Below are 22,804 nucleotides of genomic sequence, written 5' to 3'. Positions count from 1 at the left end.
TTAAAAACAACCACATTTTGTGGTTGTTTTTTGTGCATTTTAAATGCACATTTTGGATTAATTTCCAGATTTTACTATTAACAAGTATCTTTTTCTTCTTCTTCTTTTGGCTGCTTGCTTTAGGGGGCTCCATCTCACCTGTAACCCCCATCATTCTCCTCCACCCATCTTCCGTTGTGACAGATATGATATGCACCAACCTTCTGCATATCATCCTTCACAACATCCACAAATCTTCTCTGAGGTTTTTTCTCTTTTCCTCCAACATCTTCTATCCAAGGCATCCCAAACCCCCTCAGCCTTGGCTCTTTAACTTTGTCTTCTGTCGTCAATCGTGTCCTCCTGATGTACTCAACCAACATATATTACAAACTATTACATTGTCAAGAACATTGTCAAAAAGCAACAATACTTTTAATGCATATATAACTGTGTGGGACAATACGGGTTCCACTAATCGTACATTCTTTTTTTTTCATGTAGCTGGTTCTTCTCAGAGCAGCAGGTCTGAAGAAGAGTTTCATGACATGGCGCCATCTAGTGGACATATGTCAGTCCTACACTCGGCTTCGTCTAATGAACTTGAACGCTCATGGGTTTAGAAAAGTCTATTTTTTGTTGTTGACGTATATATTTTTAATATACTTACAATGCAGCAGTTCATATATTATAAGTCTGTAAGTTATGCCTAGATTAATAGGTGATAATTCGCTATATCTAATGCTATAGAAATGATGAAATATAATATAATATAATATAATATAATATAATATAATATAATATAATATAATATAATATAATGTGTTTGCTCTCTGAGCTCCGTGTCTCTTGCTAGCTTAATAAATTTGCCAGCGAGCACTTAAAGTGAATTTTCACTGAGCTTCTTTTGTGTCAGCGGTGTGAGGGACGTGTCTGAAAGCCAATTAAACTGCGTGCACAGACCCAGAGCCCACCCTGCAGCGTTCATGTGGCCATTTGTCGCTGACATGTAGAGTAATGGGGCGGGAGGAAGTGCATAACAGGATAGTCTGTGGTGCATATATCCCGACGTCGGCAACTAGGAAAAATAGTTAGCTAGGTTTATGATGGCAGGAGTAGGTGGCGACGCAGTATCGTAGTACGAAATAGAAAAGAAGAAAAAAATAACAAAAACATAAAAGTACCCATGATTTCCCCTCATATAACTCTTTAGACGGCGTCGAAACGGCCATCTTTTCAAGCTAAAAATCGAATTTCCCTCGAGTTTTTGGCGTATTAAATGGAGGAGAAGAAGGAAGACGGCGACTCGGAGATACAGGAACACGGACCCGAGCACTGGTTCTCAAAATGGGAGCGACAGTGTTTGGCCGAAGCGGAGCAGAGGGAGCCGAGCGAGGAGGACGTCGACAACGAGCAGGATAAACTGTGGCATCTCTTCCAGAACTCCGCCACTGCCGTGGCACAGTTATACAAAGGTCCAGCCCAGCGCTCTCCTTTTTGCTTGTCCGTCTAACGGTGCCTGCATCCCCCCTTGGCTTGTTTGTTAGCAGCCTGACTGTACACCGAGCCCTATAAACTAACATTAACGGCAGTGTAGCTAGCTCTTTAGGAAACTCCTCGTCTAGCCGGGTACTGGGGAAACTATCGTTTACAGGTGAATTTTGCAATGCTACATTTTTTTTCTAGCTAGTCCGGGCTAGCTGGTGACAAAGAATTGTGAGATATAACCTGGCGTTGTGTAGTTACGCCGAGCACCAAATAGCAGTGGCCACATCGACGAAGCGATGAGGTAGTTCGAGTTAACGCGAATACTTTGACACTAAAGTTTGACAGCCGCTATCGTCAGGTTAGCCAGGCTAGTTACAAAATGGCGATGGCAACAACAATCGTAGCTACGCGACATTCCCAGATGACAGTCTGCTGTGTGCTGTCAGTGTTAACATCTGCTACACCGGTATCGATTGGTTGCAGACGTTGTCCCCCCCAAACGCGTTGAAATAAGAGCCCGCACATACGTGTCCACTGGCTTTGTTTTGTTTTTTAAACAGCCGACTAGCTGGCGAGTTGAGCCGATGCGAAACGTTATAATCACAAGATGGCGAGGATAATATTGGTTTGTCTACAATCTGCTGTAGCTTGGCTCTTATCGGTCGGGATAAATCCCCGGCACGTAGAAACAGGAGTTTGGCTTAAGTCTTTACCAGTGTGTGTGTTTGACTGGGCTCTGCAACTTAACTGCTGAGAGGGCAGTTAAGTTCGTGTGTCGGCACTCTCCTGCTAAACAAGCTGCTGCCAAGCTGGCCATCTAGCGCTGACTGCCAGTTATTTTTATGCCAAACCCTGTCCCCCTTGCAGTTGTAGATGCAAGACAAAATGGCGAATGAAAATGATCCTCAACTTCAACCCCTTTGCTGTCATTTGACCACCACTAGTATGGCACCATGGTATTTGCTTTAAATTACAAGTGTTTTTTTCATTTTTATTATTCCTCTCTCACCTTCAGACAGAGTATGCCATCAGCAGGGCCTGTCATTGTGGGTGCCATTTCAGAACGCTGCTACAGCAGTCACCAACCTTTACAAAGGTAACCAACCACATCCTCCTCCATCCTTGTTCCTTGACTACCAGGTTCTACACTTCCTGTTGTGTCTGTGCGTTAAACCAGCGGTGTAGACTCTGGCTGTAACTTTGTTAGTTTTGGGAAAAGTTTTTGATCTGTCCCCCCACATGAAAAGGTAAACAGAAGTGGTTATTATCGCTGATCAACTCCGTGTTAATCAGCTTGTCACATGGTTTAAGGGACCAAAAACACACAGCACAATGTCAGATATTCACTAGTGAAACAAAGCCTGTCTCTTAGTAGAGCATCTCCACTTCTAAATACGTAATAAATAGCGTACAACATGAGAAATGTTAAATAGAGGTCCATATTTGGTTGGCTTTGTTATATATATAATCGTGAACAGCTGTTGTTGTCTTTCACTCTCACAGAGAGTGTCGAGGCCCATCAGAGAAGCTTCGATCGGGGCATCCAGATAGGACACCAACGTCGTAATAAGGTGGGTCTTGTTCCTCTGCTTGTGACTAATTGTGACTTTACAGTTTCCTGTCATAGACTGTCGTTTAGGAAACAAAAATTAGCTATGCACGACAGGGTCAATGAAGGATATTACCAAAAAAAAAAAAAAGACTGGATCGGTGTTTGTTGATAACAGATGCCTGACTGTAGAGCCTGTGACGCAGCCTTCCCTACTCTGAGTGACCAACGTCTTTGCTGACATTTATGCTTTTACTGGTGCATTATGTGTTAATTACCATGCGGTTTACTGCCAGTGTTTTTGCAGTGGCACACATGATAGAGAGAAATTAAAATGTTGGGACTTTAACCCTCCTGGGTCCCTTTTCATTGTTAAACAAAGAGTAAATAAACATTTGTCCCTGTATTTTTTCCACTTCTTTGTTGAAACTGTTGGAGTAGACCTGAGGGAATTGATTATCTCCCTCCAGGAATTTACAGACATTTGTGAGTCCTTATATTGATGCTGTGATTAATATTCCTTATGTTGAGATGAGTGTTATTCTTACTGATAAGTTCAAAAACGCAATGGAAAAAGTAGCTGGAAATGTAACCGTACTGAACAATCTCAACAGTCGCCGCCTGCTTCAACCTGCCGTGTAGTTAAATTTCTCGGGAGATGTGCGTCAGGTTGTGCTGTAGGGTTTCAGTATATGCTTCCTTTTGAAGCATAAATTCTCAGATTTTTATAATGTGCATTGGATTACAGGACATGTTGGCCTGGGTGAAAAAGCGCCGGAGAACCATCCGCAGGGAGGATCTGATCAGCTTTTTATGCGGCAAAGCACCACCGCACAGAAGTAGCAGGGCCAACCCTCGGCTGGCCATGGTGGCCCCCAGCCGCGCTAACTCACCAGCAGAGACTGGCTCATCTGTAGAAGCGGACCTCCAGCCCTTCAGGGAGGCCATAGCACTGCATGGTGAGGACATTTAAGTGCAAGGCTGACTCGAATGCCAACTCCATACCAAAGAATCACAATTGACTTACACCCCCTCAGTGGTAGCTACAATGTTAAATAACTTGTGTGTGTTATTTATGCTCGTAAACGTATGTGTGTGACCTCCTGGTTCCTAAGTTTGATAGATAAATGGTTAATGTTCCACAGTGACTGTGAGATGAGGACTTTCATAGGAGACCTTTTAAACAGGTCTGTCATGTCTGAGCATTACAGTGCTGTGTTTAAGGCCTCTCATGTGTTCATGAGAGGCCTTCTGTGTTTACGCCTGTGAGAGATTGGAGGCTTGTCCTTCTGCTACATGTGGCTCAGAGATAAGGGTATTTTTGTGAAAGCACTCTTCTTTTTTTTTTTTTTTTTTTTTTTTTTTTTTTTCCAGGTCAATTCCTGTCATTTGTGTTTGCAAGACACTATTTGACTAATCGAAAGACAGATTGTTTCCTATTACTCACCTTTCTATAATTAAGTTCCATTTGAATATGCTGGTAGTTTTTGCTGTGCTGTACCACAAATAAATACTCAGAACTTGACGAGCGTCACATTGTGGGTGCATCTGAGGTCAGACTGGGTCAGATTACAGAAACAGAAGTCTGACATTTCAGTTCATCACAGTTTGTCACCTGTTTGTATTTTGCTGTGATCATCAGGCCTGATAGATTAACTTTAACTTGGTTGAAATTAGGGAAATGGTGATTAACTGCAAGCCTTCTCTTTTTGTATATCTCTGTCAGATTGGATCATGCGCTATTGGTGGGTTTTTTTTTAACATGAACAATGTGCTGAGTGTTTCATTCCTTTTTAAATAGATGAATTCAGCCTGAAATTATTTCATTTGTTGCATTGGAAATGAGAAAATGGCAATATTACTCAGTGCTGTCACTTTCTCCTGAAATAGCTGCGTAATCAGGAGCTGATAGTTAGAGCTTTCTTTTGACGGGAACAGATGCTGATGGTTTTTTGGTTTTTTTTGGCTTTTATGAAAAATGAGTTTGTCCATCAACCATTTAAAAGATAAACAAAGTTGAATTTTTAAAAAAAATATATTATTATCATTTTTTTTAATGGCCTAATGGAAGCTTTCTTCTTATCAGAGGCTGTAAATGAGATGTAGACGTCTACCTGCTGCTAAACTTCCTGTTCTTTCGTCTCCTTCTTCAGGTCTGAGTGGTGCCATGGCGAGCATCAGCGTCCGCTCCGGTGCTCCGGGTTCTCCTACGCATGTCAGTGGGAGTAGCAGCAACGGAGGTGGTGCGAGCGGAGGTGCTTCTTCCGGCTCTGGGCCGGTGTGCCGCAGCAGGCGTAACGGGCTCCAAGACGTCGACCTAAACACTTTCATCTCAGAGGAGATGGCGCTGCATCTGGACTCTACTGGCGCCGCCTCTGCCGGAGGGGGGGGAGGAACCAGGAAACGAAACTCCACCCAATGTAGTGATGTCATCACAGACTCCCCAACGCACAAACGCAACAGGATGATTTGATCTGCCCCTGCCTACATGCGAGGCGAGGGGATGGTGGGTGGGTTAGCCTTCAAAGCCAAGGCTAGGAGAGGGGGCGGGGGGATGGATGGGCTCGTGTGGGACATGTGCAGATGTACAGTCACGCGCACTCGGATGCTTCGGCTGAAGATGAAAACGAGGACTGAAAGCTCTCGAATTCTAGTCCTTGTCTCCTTTCCCAGCTCGTATACTACAAATCATCGATCTACAATCAAGAACACTTAACGAGTGGGCGTGAGTGTGTGCACGTGACCAGGAAGCCACTTCGCACATTCCTCAAACACCGCCCTGGAAAGGAGACAACGAAGAAAGTTCCCGACTTATCCTGGGATCCACACAGTTTTTGAGAGGGGCAATAACGCTCCGTGCTGCTCGACAAGTAAAAGCCACTTTGATCTTTGACACATTTGTGCCCTTCCCTCCCTTAACCTCACTCATCCTCACCCGCCACCTTAATAAGGAAGTGAGGGCCATGATCAAATCGCTTCACTCAGTGGATTGTGTCGCTCGCCAAACGTTGGACCCGAGTCACCCCTGCGTTAACCCCACCCCCCTTTTTGTTACTTCATCATTGCAGCTCTTAGTTGGCGTAGCCTGTCAGTGGTGGAGCTAAATCGCCTAGTAGGAGTACGGGTGTGTGTTTGTGGCATCATGCTGCCTCATCTGCCACTTTGTAAGCAGTTCAGTTTGTCTGGCTACTAGGTTGACGGCGTCTAACTACAACAGCAGCAGGCTGTCAGTGTTTGGACATCCATTCAGACTTTATTCTCTGCTAAGTGCTCTGCTTCTACGGTGGCTCGATTTGTACTTCAGGCCGTCACCTTTTCTTTGTTTGTAGTTTTTCAACCACCAGTGTTAAAATTCTAGGTTTGTTGCCACTGTTTGCAGCAGCTATAGCCAAGTTAATTTTCCGTTCTTTTTCCACTTTTTTTCCTGTTGTTGTTGCTGTTGAGGATAATGGAAAAGGAATTGTATTCTCTTTGTTTATGCAGCTTCTCCAACAGCCCCTTACCCCCTCTGCTCTGGTCTTATTATGAAAGCAGCTGCTGTTTTCCCGTCGTCGTGGGATGATTCTGATGAGTTGCAATAAGGATTTTTTTGCACTTAGTTTTCACTTCTGACTCATGCAAATAAATCGGCTCTTCCATTTTTATTCCAGCTGTACCTTTGTCCGGCCCTAAACGTGCACACTTATGAGTTGTCCACACACTACATTCACCTCTTTTCTACAAATAGCGGCGCTGATGTAATCATGCATTTCAGCCAGGCGCCACAGCACCGCTCATCAAAATTAGAACCACTCATGCTGATGGCAGTCGTCAGATTCAGTGTCCACCGTGCTTTTCAAGATGCTCGATAACATTTAGCCCTCTAACTTGATTAAAAACGTGGGCAGTTTCCCAGGAAAAACTGGCTCGGCGCCGCTTTTGTGGAATAGAGGTTTAAGTGTGGGGATGCTTAGAAATAAAACAGGAGCTCTCGCACTCACTTGATTTTTGTCACTTCTTCAAAATTATTTGAACACGTCGCAGAGACTGTTTGACATATGGTGTAAGATATTGGAAGAAAAAGCCGAACTTAATTTTTTAGGCTTTAGAAGTGGTGGCACGCTCAAAAACAACCACCAAACATGCCACCCGGCGCACACGAGGTAACTGGGCCAGCGTGTCGGATGGGAAGATGGATGCTGTCTGTATTTTGTGAAAGGGGTGTGTGCATTAATAAAATGTGGATGGGTTCGTTTTTTTGTTTTGTTTTTTTAAACTTGGTACAGAACGAAGTAACATGGGGTTGAGTTTCATTCCTACAATGGTTGTTTACTTCCAACATTCAGTGAGGGAGCAGAGCAGGAGACATTAATGGCACATGAGTCAATAAACGGGGTAAAACAAAGCAATAGGAATCGGTTTGTTTTAGGATGTTAACGTGATGTTATCAGAGCTAAACCTGAGCATGTTTGTGGGTGTAAATGATTAAAGAAATCTTGAGTTGTCTCAGTATTACAGCGCGCTGTTCTACCTGTATTACGCACAGGAAGTGACCAGTGTGGTGTTAATGTTTCCTGCTTTCTTCTCTGTTTGTTCCTCATGTTGACTCCAGTTCTCTCCCTTTCACATTTTATGGCCTGTGAAGTGGCCTTTATTTAGTTGTATAAAGCATGCCAGTTTGGTTTTTTATTTTGTTTTTTTTAACTTAAATTCTGGTCACCGATTTCATTTTGCGTTTTCTTTTTTGTGCTCTAGGTTGCCTTTTATGTTCCTATGATTTCAGGCTTTTCAGTAGGAAAAAGAACCCGGGTGATGTTTGGCGATCTGTCAAAGTCCTGGATCTGTGAAACCGCTGAGACTCAAAATGTAAGCTTGGTATTGAACACCTCAGCTTTGCCTGCAGAGGGCGGAGGGGAGGTGGGGTTTAAGTGTCTGGTAAGCTGAGCTGCTTCAGCCATCACTGATTCAGTGAATAATCTTAACATAGGACCCAACCTTGATTCTTAAACAGACAAATGTGCCGTAAAGTCACATTTCAGGTCGTGTGCAGTTAAACCTCTGAGTTTCAACTTTGGCAAACAAAAAAAAGTATTTAAATTTATTTTGTTTTAGGTGGTGTAGCTCCTGAGGACTGACTGGTCTGCTTGCCCACACGCTCTTCATTAAAGCAGAGGAATGCATTTCAAAATGTTCTAGTTTTCTTCTCTTAGACGCTTTGGCTCGCTGTTCTGTGTCTAACACTTCGGCAGTATTGTTTCTGAAACGAAACGAGGTGTTCGGCTACAAACTAGTAGCTTCACCCGCCTGCTGTTTCTGTTCCACGTCATGTCAGTTACAGGGAAGTGTGTGTGCTGACAGGAAAAGCACTTAAAGATTGAGCCTATCAAAGGATGTCTTCTTCCCAAAGGTTTGATTGAAGAGTTTGATAAGAGCAGGATTGTGCCGTCTTTGCAGTCCCACTGTTAAACCTGCGGAGTTGACCCCCGCTCCCCCTCCTCAGATCAGCTTGGGGTCACCCTGTTTTCTGTTTCTTCCCTGAGTCAGTCGCAGCCTTCATCCGCATTGTTTCATCAGGGTGACTCATGCCACAAAGTCTCTGGAGCCAACACTATCATCAGCTGTTTCTTATTTGTTTAAAAAGGTAATAAATGGCTAATCTATATACTGAACATTTAATTGTTGGTATGATATATGTGGTTCACATTGTAAAGGAAATAAAACCATTGAATCGCAATCGGATCGGCTGTTTCATTTTAAAAATAAGGACAGCGTTTTCAGAAAGAAGATGCTGTAAAATGGGAATAAAGACAAAATATAACCGTTAAAAACAGGCAGTAAGGCCTCTTGGTGCTATTTCCTGTTCTAAACAGTGTGTTCTGTTTTAGTCACGTTTCACAGCAGCACAGCTCTTCTGCTTCAGATGATCTTCACGTCTACATTTCCCTGTCAGTTTGCAGTTCTTTAACTTCGTCAGTAAATAAGCAAAGTATCGAAACTGTTTTTTTCTTCTCAAGCATAAATGAGGAGCAGGTTAACAGTATTAACAGTTTGGAGACTTAGAAATGTTTCTGTTAGTCAAATGTCAGCAGCTTTGTTAACTTGTCATTTAGCTCACCAGGTTGAGCAGATGACTTGCATGTTGTGAGAAATATGCAGCTACCAGGGTTAAAGTCCACGCTGGGTCATTTCCTGATTCTCTTCCTGCTTTCTTGTTTTAATAAAGCAATAATGACCAGAGGCGTCCCTGAAACTTCACACCTAAAAAGCCACTGGATGCAAACCACTACGGGCAGCCAGAGGACAGCGGTAGAACAAACATTTCTACTAGATCAGTGACATCAAATAAATGATTACGTCATATAGAGACAACTTTGATCCTGAGTGAGCTAAACTAGTGAAAACCTAAAAACTTCACATTTAATTTGTGAGATATCTTAATATAAGAAAAATAAGGCAATATTCAACAGTGTGTCTCAGTTTTCATACATGACAAAAAAGGCCTTTTTTAAATGTAAAACTAAAAAAAAAAGTTTTTATATTATAAACTGAAAAAGAGGAACTTGTCTGTAATGTAACCATTTATTACTTAATTATGTTGTTGTAATATGAAAGAAAGCTGTAAAACTGATAAAAAAAAATACAGTGTAAAATGTATGCTCTCCTTTGCATTTCCAAAGCAGTCAAGTGGGCCAGATTAGAGTGTTTGCTGGGCCAATCCTGGCACCCAGGCCTTAAGTTTGACACCCCTGTTAATAGATGATCAGCAGGAAACCTTTGCAGATTCTAAATCAGCAGATTGCACATTCTCAGGAACATCAGTAAATAAATAACATTACTGTGGTAAAAAACTATCATCATATAATCCAAAGTAAATGATCCCAGATAAAGTTAACACCTTTGAGACGTTTGTAGGGTTTTCAGTCATTTACATTTATTCATATGCTTCACTATTTCTGACTTTGTCTCACAGAAAACGGCAGAAGCGGAGCAATGAGGGCCATCCCCCAAACATAAAAACAATATTAAATACTTGAACAGTTTACAATGTCCAGCAAGGGACAAAAAAAAGCAAACAATGAAGAAAATTACAGCCATAGTAAAATTAATGTGTCTTCTGCTGATATGAGTGATACGCACATTCAGCCTACATCCTCAAAGGACTAGTGTTGCTACGGTTTGGTCCGTGGGTGTTCAATATTAAAAGCCATGTTCTTGCATCCTTCGTAGCTCCTCCACCTCTTCATCCTCATCTGCAGCTGCTTTCAGAGAGCCATCGGGTAAAGACGGCAACGATCAGAGGCCACACAGGGGGTCCACGAGTTTTTCTCCGTGATGCAGTGGACAGGGCAAAGCATCAGAATGACATCTAACGGGATTTCATTTTATTTCTCAGAAATTTGGAGATGCCAACACATGGTAGCTTTGTGCAACTGAATCTGACTTTAACACGTGATGTTTTTTTTCTTGGGAAATTAAACTCAAGGCCTCGGGTCGATGACAGATAAAAGGTGAGCTCTTAAGAGTCTGATGAGAGCCCCCAACGTGCGGCTGGCTGAACAAAGGAAGAGGTCCTGGCTGAGAGTTTAAGAGTGCGACTCATATCTGGCTGAGGGGCATGAACTTCTGGTAGTAACTCTTGGTTACATCAATCATGAGGTCCTGTGTACACTCTGGGAGCTCTCCTGAAAACAGACCTGAGAGAGAGCGAGACAAACGCAGGTAAAGACCAGACATTGAGGAGAACGAAGACAGAAAAGTAGAAAGATGCTGGTCTATTGATTAGTTGTGTGCGTTTTGCTCACCTGGGCATCCAGAGAAAACGGTGAAAGGTGGCACCACTGTCTCAGGAGGAAGCACGGTGTTGTCTAAGATCTTGCAGCAATCCTTTAGCACACAACGGCGACCCTGCACACATAATGGGAAAAAGAAATTGAAACATCATCAAACATCACAAAGTCATGCACTTTCATATATATACATATATGTATATGTGTGTATATATACACACACACACACACATACATATATATACACATAATGACTAATTTGTGATTAAGTGAAGTCCCCATTTCTGTGATCCAAATCAACAGTTTGGAAAAAAAAATGCCAGCTTGTGTTTTTTTGTTTATTAATTCAGCCCTCGACTGCCAGCAGAAGGTTGCATGACTGCCATGTGACTGGTTCACCACAGGCAATAAAGACATGCTTTCTGTCTATACCCCCCGCCCCACCCCTTCACAGCAATGTCCTTTCACTGCCGAGGAGCTAGCTGTGTGCGTGTGTGAGATTTTATTTCACTCACTATGACACAGTTCTTCCCAATGTGGACGTAGGAACCAATCTGTGCTGCATTGACCACGCAGTCTTCCTCAATGAAGACGTGGTCTCCAATGTGCAGCGGGAAGAAAGCCACCCTGCAGAGGGGGACAGGGCAGTGATGAGACAATATGCTTTTCTACTTAGCATATTCTCTCCTTTATTCATTTGTACAGTGACTTTAAATATATTTTGAGTGACAATAACTAAAAACAATCTCAAAGCATCTTTATCTAGAACACAAAAGCACATGGCTGGCCTGAACGTGTGTCAAAGATACTTTACCCTTTGCTGAACTTTTTGAAAGGTGGTCGAATAACACTCCGGCTTTTCACCACGCAGTGTCTGCCCACCCTGACGTTAGCCAGGTCCCCCCTGATGATGCAGTCATTCATAACAATAGTCTGCAAGAGAGAACATCCAAAGCTTTAGCACAGCTGGACACTTTCTATTCACAGTGTCGTTTCCAGGTGTGTGTTTTCCTTACTTTGCCGTTCAAGACTATGTTTTGACTCCCACATAGTACCGACTGTCTGCTCACTTTGTTGCCAGAAGCCTGAAATAAAACAACAACCACTGTTTATAATCGTGTGAACGATCGTGTCTGTGTCTGTCCACATAAATGAGTACAAACAACCGTCTCTGCTATCCGCCCAACGCCCCGTTCACTTTCTGCTTGGACAGATAGCAGGCTACGTTAGCTTAAGCAGCGGTGATTAAAATTCCACACAGTACCGTCTCAATGTACTCCGCTTTGTTGTACAGTATTTCAGACAACTCCATGGCTGGAAACCCGCTGAACTATCAAACGGCGTTTATTATTCTGCGATACGATCTAAAGCATCGATACGGATTTTCTCTATGGGAAGCTCCTTCTCCTTCTTCTTGTCTTCTGCGCAAGCCCGGACGTGACGCCATCAAATAACTTTATTTAAAATATCAGATATCGAACAAAAAACAGACATAATAAATGTGCGCGTGTAAAGCTAAAACAATAAAAAAGAAAAAAGAAAAAAGAAATTATTATTATTATTAATAATAATAATAATTATTATTATTAATAATAATAATAATAATAATAATAATAATAATAATAATAATAATAATAATAATAATAATAATAATAATAATAATAATAAGTAAAGCTTTTATAAACCCTGGAATAATTGTCTGTATATTTTGTGATAGTGTCAGGGATTTTCTTTTTTTTTTTGCTGTTATTCTTCTTTTTTTAATGATATGGACTAATCTTGTCTGACATTTTTAAAAATAGGGAGCCACATATTGGTTCTTTGTCAAAAAAAAAAAAACTTACAAAATGTATTATTATTTTATCATAGATATACATATCCATATGTAAGTTTTGTTGTGTTTTTTGTTTAATGAACCCTGAGACAAACAGTAAGACGGCTCCTCTGTGAAACAGCTCCACGCCGTGGAGGATTGTGATAAAGACTCTGGAGTATCTCCAATGAGACTAAAGACACTGAGAGGGTTGAGCTGGGTTTAACTGAAGTGGTCGCATGAAAAGCTACCTGCGCTGTGCAGCACTGATGGGCAAAGTTAAAAACAAGAGTTTTTTTAAGCAGCTGGAACCTTTAGAGAGAGGAAGAGCACTTTGGTGTGATTGTGGACACTCGAGGGTTTTTTCAGAGGATATGTTATTCAGGCAGGTGGGACGGATGCAGAAGAAACAGGAGGATGAAAAAGACTGTCGCTCTTACTAACTGAAGTGTAATCTGCCTGAAACCCTGCAGACATTACTGCTACCTGGATCTAGCAATCAAGCAGTCAAAGCTACCAGAGGAGGCAGAGAAAAAGGGAAAAACACAGCTTAATCCAGAGAAACTGAGAATAAAAGTTTGTCTTTGTCCATTTTTATTGTCTAATTTGTGTAGACTTTATAACTTCATTTTAACAGGAGCTCTTATTGTACACCTAAAGAGCTGAAAGCAACATCTTCTATACTTGTTTTTGTTTCATATGCACAATCAACGTCTTGTTTTATGAATGTGAAAGTTCATTTTTACTTTCCAGTTAAATCAAAGTCATTGGCAGTTTCTCAATGCCCATGTGCTCGTGGTGAGAAATGTTTAAACAGTTTTAAAAAAGCGCAGATAAAGCGACAAATTAGAAATAAACACAAGGTTTGCACTGTGCGCATGCGCAACACGGAGCCCTTGACCCGCTTTTCTTCTTCTTCGCCTCGCACGCTGGTAGCTTTCAGTAACTGCTTTCCGTCATGGCGGCTCGTGTCCTGCAGCAGTGTGTCCGCTCCTTTGCTCGGCCCTCGTTGAGGCTTTGCTCCAGTAACCTCGCATTAAGAGTCACTGCCGTCCAGGCGGTGGCCGTCCACCGACCTCTCTCCTTCGCAGCAGACAGCCGGGGGACGCGGTGGCTCGTCCAGAGCCGGGTGAGTCTCCGGTAACATTGAACCATCGCGGCCTAGCCGCTGTGACCTACCGATGTCTTTCAGACCTGCGGAGCCAGCCTAGCCCGCTGAGAGTTCACGGTGTCACACGAGCAGCTTACTTCGCTTTGAACGACTCTGTGTTGTTGTGGCAGAGAAACACGAAACACGGAGGCGTTTGATTTTAAAAACGGGACAGCCATGTTTGCCCTGTTGGTTAGCTAGCTAGTTAGCAAAGTCGGTGATTTCATTGACAGACTTCATTCTTTATCTTGGCATTGCACGGCTGATTCTGGCTAAACATCGGGTACTAATGTGCAGAAAGGTAAAAGACTGTTGTAGTGCGGATGTTATTGTGTATTACGATAAGTGTGTTTGTATAACACAGAAAAAATGTTACAGGTGTTTTAGCGAGCTGTGTGCAGAGTTGTAAGTGAACACTAATGCGCTGATAAATGCGTTTAATTGCAAATTTAGTCAAATGAAACCATAACGCAGTAATTACAGACGAGATAATAAAATCAGCCACACATTAAAAGCTTCAGGACCAGCACAGATTTCTTCTTGGTCAAAGTTCCGTAAGATTTAAGTTTTATTTTGAAACTTGGATAAACCTTTTCCAGCCTTTACATCTGTACTGTTGCAGTGTACTGGAAGATATTGCATCTTTTCACACTGTATGTAATACACACTCACTTAAGGCAAGCTAATGTACAGGCTGCATGATCACAACCCCCCACTCCCTTCTGCACTAAAACTCTTCCTTCTTCTTCCTTAGATCCCCTCGGTGGGTGTGCTGTGCCGACAGTACGGAGACCTGCCCCCCCTCACTCTAGAAACCATCAAAGAACGAGTCATGTATGTACTCAAGCTCTACGACAAGATCAACCCAGAGAAGGTGAGAACAACAAGAGACCTTCAGTGAATTCTAGCTGAAACATGTATGAATAGAATACATTCGCAGGCATCTGTGAGGTGAAATTAGGCAATCGTGACTCATCCCTGTCCAGAATGGCTCATGGAAATTGTTTTTGAAAAGTTTACTGATTTTAATGTATTGAATTTAATAACAATTAGATTTTTAACTTGGAAAAACAATCTAAAATTAATACTATCATTCCTCATGTAGATTTGGTTTTGTTTTTATTTTAAAGCACCCTGAAATGCCTGTAGTGTTTGTAAGTTTCTGTATAAGTAAGCTTGGATTTCTAACGCTCGGGTTGGTTTCTGTTCCACAGCTGCAGACGAGCTCTCACTTCATGAAAGATTTGGGTTTGGACAGCTTGGACCAGGTGGAGATCATCATGGCCATGGAAGATGAGTTTGGTGAGAGCAAACCTCTTTATACTGCATAGAAAACTATTCCAAACTGTGGCTTTAGGCATTAAGTCAGCAAAAGAGATGTTTCTGACTCCTACGATGCCTAAAGTGCAGATGCTGTTGTACAGCCACAGTGGGAGTATGTGGATATGAAACATCAGTCTTGCAGTCTTCCTGCCTGTTGAGTGTCTGCAGTGTCAAAGTGCTGTCAAGTTTGTCTTCAGAGGGTAAATGCGACACTCTGTGTGGACGTCCCACATAAAGCAGGATATGCTCCGATTATATCCTGTGGTAGAAACACTGTAGTACACCTCATTCTACAGTATTTATTGGATTTATCTTGAAAATTGATTGAGAAGGTTAATGAAGGTTGCAGTTTGTTGCTTTTTACTTTTTGACTTGTAATAATTCAGCTGATTTATATAATCTGTTTGGGAGGTAAATTTTAAACAGGGGTGGCTGTGGATCAGGAGATGGAGCAGGCATTCTGCTAATTAGTAGGTTGGTGGTTTGATCCGAAGCATCTTTGGGCACGATACTGAACCCGAAACTTCAGTGTGTTTGTTGGAGTGTGAATGAGGCGTGCTGTTAGTGCTTTGAGAGAGAAGAATTAAATCAGAATCAGGACTTTTTCTTATTTTGATCAGTGAAGATAATAGACTAACAGCTTTTAATATGTGTGACCTACAGTTGAGGACGTAGTACCAGCGAGATGTTTGTGACCATCTGTGCAGAAAGCTGCTTATTCGTCCAGCATTATCGATGCATGTCACATGGCTTCTTTAGCACACGCCGTAACCAGTAACTTGTTTGTGCCGCAGGCTTTGAGATCCCAGATGCAGAAGCAGAGAAGTTGATGACTCCTGAGGAGATCGTACAGTACATCGCAGACAAGAAAGACGTTTATGAGTAATATGCTCTGTAGCACGCCAGAGGCAAGTCACCATCAGGCCCCGTTTTCTGTCTTTGGTCACACGTTGTGTCGGTGCTCAATTTATATTCCTTTGTGCCCAGATAGGGTCACCTCCACCCACCCAACAGGAAGTTCTCGTGAAGCAGATGAGCACCAAACAGTTTCCTACTTCAACTCTTGTGTCCATTATGGCGACGTTGGCTTCAGCTGTCTCGTGTTTGACTGTATTTAAATGAACATGTTCAGGAGAGCTTGGAGATAAAAAAAAATTAATATTAAACAAGATTATATCACTGGTTTGCTTTGTTCTCATTTCAGCTCCGCCCTGTGGTCCCATGTACAATTTGTCATTAATAGATCAATAAAGACACATTGTACACTTTCGTGTCTGCTGTTACTCCGCTTTGGGTCCAGTAAAAAGGACCCAGATTCAGCTGCACTTCTTTTAGTTTGTTTCCACTGGCTGGGATTTGCTATAACTATCCATCTATTTTCATTTCTCATCTACTTTGGGTTGGAGGTAGACCGAAGCTTGATGCTGGGAGGTTCACACACCACCTGCATCCACTACTGACCTGTCAAAGGAAAAAAGCTCCCAAAAATACAGCTTAAGCATATAAGCCTGTGGTTTCTAGACTGTATATAAAGCTAAACTAGCTCCACATCATTAATCAGTAAATACTTTAAACATACAAAGAGCTTTCATCTGCAGAACCAGAAGATTAACTTCAGCTCCATCCACCAGCAGCTCAGATAAATCTGTTTTCTCCAGGCCAGGGGTCTCCAACTCCAGTCCTCGAGAGCTACTGTCTGCACACCTGAATAAAATAACTGGCTTGTTATCAAACCCGATGACATGCTGAAAATGTTAATCAACCATTTGATTCAGCTGCATTGGAGTACGGATGCATTTAAAAACTGCAGGACAGTAGCTGTTGAGGACTGGAGTTGGAGACCCCTGTTCTATGCAATAACCCTGTTAGTGCACTGATTTAAAGGTAAGCTTCATGTTCCCTCACTCTTTACCTCGTAAGATGAGGACAAAACTACAATAAAGACCGTTCTTGAGTTTTAATCTTGTGTCCACACATGAAGAATCAGGTGCCATTGTTGCAGGATGTTCACACAGCTGGGACTGAAGTGTTTTTATTTCAGTACCCGACCTAAATGCACCTTTACAAAAAAAATAAAATGTAACCCTTTAAAACCTGGCCAATTAAATAATTGCGAGAAAATTCTATTGTGTGCTTTGTGAACCTCCCGATGAAAAATTAATAAAATATGAAGTAAAAAAAATATGCAATTTTATCATATTTGTTACATCAGGTATGTTTTTGTGGTGCAACTTTTTTTTTTTAAAGGGAAAAAAATAAATGTAGAAGTCTCAAAAACTTGCGTATAAAATATGATACTTTGGTTTAAAGGGTCAAAAATAAACTCACAACTAACACATTTACACAATAATAAAATTAGCAAACCCAGCGTGGGAGTTTACCGAAACTGAGTTCTTTCAATTTAAGACAGATTTCTATAAACCAGACCAAATTAAAAGCTTTTCTTTGAGTAACCAAAGCATTCAGAGGGCTTTAAAATCCTGATGTCACAGGAAACATCACCTTGTCTTGAGAGATTGTCCAAGCAAACAAAAGCAGCAGCTACTTTCAGCTGCTCCCTCATTTACAGCAGCATGCCTGCGTCTTCTGAAGCCAGAGATGCTGTTGGGAGCACGAAGCAGAAGTTTTCAGTCACACGGAGAGAAATAAAGACTCTGGGAGGCGGCCGCTGTGTATTAGTCTTTTATTGAGGGTTGTACCCAAGTTATACAGCTTTGTATGCTGGCTGCAGAAGCCAGCGGGTTACAAACAGTAATTCAGTATACGAGTACAGCCAACAGAAGACCTACTACTCACTACTCTACACCTTAGTACAGATTCTCTTAAGAGCAGTAAAATCCAGAAAGAAATAAAGAGGAAAAAAATACAGAACAAACCAAGCAACAAAAGGAAGGAGAATAAAAGGATTAAAATGAAACCAAACAAGTAGACAGCATCAGAGGAGACATTCATTATTAGAGCACACTGGAGTTGGTTTTTTATACCATTAATATCAGGCGACTTCGTTTATTTTGTCAATTTTTATACCCATACAAATAAAGATTGTCCTTCAAAAAGTGCAGATTCCACCGAAGTTTAAAGATAAAATCCTTTGATGACCCGAGGAAGACATTTGAAAATAAAAAGGTACTTCCTGTTTTTGTTTGCAAGAGAGGAAGACGCCCCCCTCGTTGATTATAGACACTGTACGATTATATTCTCATATATATATTTTATATATAGTTTCAACAGTCTCCCAAAGCGATGTGCATAATAGGTTTACAGGTGATCCAACTACACACTGGATTGATAGAATCTCTATAAAAAGAAAAAAAAGCACTGTAGTCGTGTAAAATTTGCAGTTTCACCGGCCTCGCTCGAGCTGCGAGAAAAATCGACAAAAATGGACTTTTGCAAATCTTAACCTGTCCTCCTCCTGCTACAACTGGCCCGCCGTTTGCTAGGTAATAAAGGTTTTTCAGTTTGTATTGTTATTATTAGTAGCTGTACTAGCTGTACAATTTAACGATGGCACGACACGTTTGAGGAATATTAGTGGGAATCCCATTTCAGCGGTTTTTACTCATTTTTTTGGGAATTTTTTTTGTTTTTGTTTTATTTAAAGACAGGGGAAAAAAAGAAGAAGAAAAACCCAAGGTGGACATGTAAGCCTGGGTTCAAACACTCCACTGCATAGTCTCTCTGAGCGACACCCACCCTTTCCCCGATAAACCCACCCTTCCCTCCCCACCCGCCCACATCTTTGTGCTGGTTAGACTAAAGCTTTTCAGGGTTTGTTTATGTGTTCATACTAAATGTAAAACGACAAAAAAAAAAAAAGACAGCAGATTCTCACAGTTTTTGTATTTTTTCTTTTTTGTTTGTTTTTTTGTTTGTTTTTTTTCTGTTTTTCCTGTCAAAAAAATAAGCCTTAGCGCTTTTTGATCGACTGTAGGAGCCGTCAGGTGTGTTATGATATAATATAGCATTTACTCACAGGATATTTAAGTCAAGAGAAACACAAAAAAAGTCACATTTTTTTTTCTTAAACATTAAAAAGTAGTAGAGTATCACCAGCCAGCTTCCCTCCTGCCCGCTACTTCCTTTTCCTTTCCTTCCCCTCGTCTGGCCCTGTCGGGAAGCTGCTTGGCAGCCCTGGGGATTGTACATTGCTCGTGGTGGTTTTCACTTTACTAAAAAGGTTTTCCTCACATCATCCTTTTGCAAATGACTTTTTAAATTTTTTATTTTTTATAATCTTCAAGCATTTAATATTGTCCAGCTTTTTAAGTACACGTATGCACACGTACACAACTACAACCAAACAACAACAAAAAAGGATTTATCCCTTTCCTTCCCTCCCTCGATTTGGCATGATGATGTATTCACTCACTCACACACACACAAACAGTCTCACGCAGGCTGACAGTAGATACAAACACGATTATGGAACCAAAACAGTAACGACATTATTGAGAGGCGTTTTCCAGACGTTGCTTGTCCCTTCTCTAACAGCACAGCAATGCTGCCACCTGAGCTGCTGATCTGGGGTCAGCCTTTGTCCCGGTAATAGTTAAAAGAAAAAAGGATACTGAGGATGGACAAAGCTGCTCTCAAATCAGCGCCAGGAACGACAGCGCTGCCAAAAATCAGAATGAACAAAGTGTAAAGTAATGTCATTGAGCAGTAAGGGAATATAGACAGTTGAGAGCCCACCCTCCCCTCCCCCCCGCCTCAGACCTCCTGTCAGTTATGAGTCTCCTCTCCCTGTAGTTAAGCTTAGGAGTTGGAGAGGAGGAGCTGATCCTGGATAAGCCGGCGAGGAGGCAAAAGTGCAACCCTTTATCCCTGAAAAGCCAGGAAGAAGCAGCCAATCGCGAGTCCCGTCCCCTCCTAGCCTCGTTTCAGTCAAGCGACACCACGGCAACAGTGACTGCTGCTCAATTTCTCAAAAAAAAAAAAAAAATTTACAAATTTTTTTTGTTGCCCCTCATGCACGTTTGAGGCTGCGCTGTCTTTTATACTTTTACAAACCGTTTCAGCTACATTCAGGCCCAGCTCAGAGCCGGAGGTGCACCAACCAAGGGAGACCAATAAAGCACCATCTTCTCAAATCACAGTACACACACACACACACACACACACGCGCGTGCGTGCGCACGCACACACTCTACCCTGTCGAATACTCACAGGCGCACCTTCTCCATCAGAGAGACCTGAAAATCTAAAAATCTGTCTCAGCTTTGCTTTCGGCCTTTTTCCTCTAGAATCCACCCAAGTGCAAAATCCAAGTCTCCTCAGTTCAACGTGTCAGACTAAAACTAACAACAACAACAAAAAAAAGCTCAGATGTTCCACTTGATAACAACTGTTCAACACAACGACAACAAATACAAATAAGAGATATATGTAAGTATGTATTTATATATATTTATAAGCAAAGAGATCTGGAATTAAGTAAACTAATTTTTTTGTATGATTGAATTATTTGGTAGAGAGCGGTTCAATACTGGCACACATCACTGTCAAGTCTGGCTAATACTCAAGGTTCTGTCTCACTGCGTTTGCTTTGAAGTTGTTAAATATTCACGGGCTAAGCTTAAAAAATAAAAACCTAAAGCTTCTAGTACTTCTGAAATAAAAACCTACATGAGAGAGGAGAACTGGGGGAGGGGGGGGGGGGGGGGGGGGGGGGGGACGACACGCACAAACACGATGAAGAAAAGATAATTAAGGTCCATGGCTTCGCTAATGCTGACTCGTCGTTCATGCACCCCTCTGACACTTCTCTCCCCCCATGACCCTAACAAACAAATTGTGCATCAAAGTAACTAAACAATCACTGGTAGATAAATCTGTTATTCTCTTGTTGTGAAGAAAAACGCCACTGGTGGATTTTACATTCACGCTGTTCTCACATAAAACCTCCACAATTCACATTCACTCACACTCACACACACACACGTACGTCAGGAACTTCAGATGAGTACCCCACCTTCCCCCCCTTTGCCCCAAAGGAAAGAAAATAAAAGAGTACAATACAATCATATTCATTTTGTAAACAGGTAGAAGCCACTTGACTTGTTGTTGCATCTTCGGACACAATTAGGATCAAGGCAATGAAATGTGGACGACTTTTTTTACTGTTAAAATATTTTCTTCAACCAAAACGAGAGTTTTTTTTTTTTTTTCTGATTTTTGTTTTTCTCTTCGTTCCATTTTTTTTTTTTCAAAACACCATTTGTGGCAATGAGAGAAATTTAAAAAAAAAAAAAAAAAAAGGAAAAGCGAGTAATGTTTGTTAAACAGCTAAAACATTGTGACACATGGTCGAAGAGGGAGAAAAAAAATAAACGCCTCTCAGTAGGCCATGTGAATGCGAGAGGCTACAGTATGCATAGATACAGAGTCGCCTTTCTCTTGGTTTATAAGTCTGACGAGACACGACGATTTCCCCGCTCACAGTCACGCGCTCACGCATTAAACGATCCCCACTCTTGATTTTTTTTTTTTTTTTTTTAAACATCAGTGGAGTGGAGGAGGAGGAAGAGTAGGAGGAGAAGGAATGCCGGGAGTGTCCTCGACCTCCCCCTCCCCGCACACCTCACCTCCCTCCCTCAAAAGACAGCATATTGAAAGCAGTGTGTTGAGCTTCTCCAGCTTAAAGCAGTTATTTGGCAGAGAGAGAGAGAACAAAAACGAAAACTTACAGACCTTTACATAGTTTTCAGTGCTAGAAGTTGTATTTTCCTTTCCTACAAGGAGTAGTAGTTTTTTTCTTTAATTCAAACTACAAGGGGGGAAAACTGGCTTGATTTCCTGAGAACCATTGCTGGTTATTTAGCAGACAAAAAGAGGAATAGTTCAAAATAACCAACGCCATGGCCAAAAAACACTGATCCGAATTCCCAGAGTTACAAAGCATCGTCTTCATCCTCAGTAAGAGTTGTTTTTGTTTGTTTTTTTAACTTTTTCTGTTTTTAAAATTTTTTATCTTTTTTTTTTTTTAAAGCGTTTTGAAATTTTTTTTGTGCATTTTTTTTTAAAAATTTTATTCCATCTTCTCTTTAAAATGAAGAATGAACACACTTTCTGCCTCCCAAGTCTTGTAAACAAGAGGTTGCAGTGTGGCACCTCCAAAACATTGAAAGCCTATTCTGAAAGTGCTGTTCCCCCCCTCCCCCCCACTAAAACCTGCCTGCCAGGGGGCTAATGAGAAAGGGGGGGGAGGGGCTTGCTAGATAGCCCCCGCCTCCCTATATTAGGATGGGCGGGGCTTACTAGTCCCAGCTGCGGCTACAGTCCTTTGCACTGCAGAGCTCAACTTTCTTTAGTTTTAAAACAAAATTGGTGCAATACTTTTAATGTCACTTGAACTATCACCAGATAATCATCCTAAGTCAGGTTTAATTCTTTAACTATCTGTTGATCTTGAACTCCACGACAACGCAGTAAGGTAGGCGTGCCAAGGCAGAGAGGAGCGCACACGTACTCATTCACAGCTCGCGCGCACACACACAGTAATTCTCACAAACACACACAGTAAGGACCTCAATGAGTAAACAGCTACACTGGAAAAAACTGGCTGCTCCCTCTATATTGCAGATTATACTGAGAAAAAAACAACACATTCAGTGCAAAGTTAAAAAAAAGCTCATACTCCAACATTGTCAGCAAACAAATGCAAAAAAAAAAAAAAAAGTAAAACAAAAAAATAAAATGTTAAAAAGAATTGGAATTCAAATAAACATGACGAA

General features: G+C 41.6%; 3 protein-coding genes across 4 annotated transcripts; 2 read left to right on the top strand and 1 right to left on the bottom strand.

The window, feature by feature from the left end:
* Window positions 1–821: 821 nt before the first annotated feature.
* Window positions 822–8,729, top strand: hapstr1a (HUWE1 associated protein modifying stress responses a). The gene is made up of 5 exons (XM_026165495.1): window positions 822–1,454; window positions 2,483–2,563; window positions 2,971–3,038; window positions 3,765–3,975; window positions 5,170–8,729. Exons 1-5 carry the CDS (start codon window positions 1,259–1,261, stop codon window positions 5,487–5,489), a joined length of 876 nt encoding a protein of 291 aa, XP_026021280.1. The 5' UTR covers window positions 822–1,258; the 3' UTR covers window positions 5,490–8,729.
* A 1,171-nt stretch (window positions 8,730–9,900) lies between these two features.
* Window positions 9,901–12,213, bottom strand: dctn5 (dynactin 5). The gene is made up of 6 exons (XM_026163716.1): window positions 12,047–12,213; window positions 11,799–11,867; window positions 11,597–11,715; window positions 11,298–11,409; window positions 10,798–10,900; window positions 9,901–10,689 (listed from the first exon to the last, which is right to left on the bottom strand). Exons 1-6 carry the CDS (start codon window positions 12,092–12,094, stop codon window positions 10,592–10,594), a joined length of 549 nt encoding a protein of 182 aa, XP_026019501.1. The 5' UTR covers window positions 12,095–12,213; the 3' UTR covers window positions 9,901–10,591.
* A 1,275-nt stretch (window positions 12,214–13,488) lies between these two features.
* On the top strand, window positions 13,489–16,251 carry LOC113021069 (acyl carrier protein, mitochondrial). 2 transcript variants are annotated; one of them, XM_026165494.1, is made up of 5 exons: window positions 13,489–13,724; window positions 14,500–14,619; window positions 14,960–15,047; window positions 15,863–15,976; window positions 16,060–16,251. In XM_026165494.1, exons 1-4 carry the CDS (start codon window positions 13,554–13,556, stop codon window positions 15,952–15,954), a joined length of 471 nt encoding a protein of 156 aa, XP_026021279.1. In that variant the 5' UTR covers window positions 13,489–13,553; the 3' UTR covers window positions 15,955–15,976; window positions 16,060–16,251. The 2 variants fall into 2 exon arrangements, with proteins under 2 accessions (XP_026021279.1, XP_026021278.1); XM_026165493.1 differs by having other exon boundaries at window positions 13,490–13,724; window positions 16,056–16,251.
* Window positions 16,252–22,804: the final 6,553 nt, after the last annotated feature.

This window comes from Astatotilapia calliptera, chromosome 4 (genome assembly GCF_900246225.1).
Source record: "Astatotilapia calliptera chromosome 4, fAstCal1.2, whole genome shotgun sequence".
NCBI lineage: Eukaryota > Metazoa > Chordata > Actinopteri > Cichliformes > Cichlidae > Astatotilapia > Astatotilapia calliptera.
This window is presented reverse-complemented; position numbering and strand designations above follow the sequence as displayed.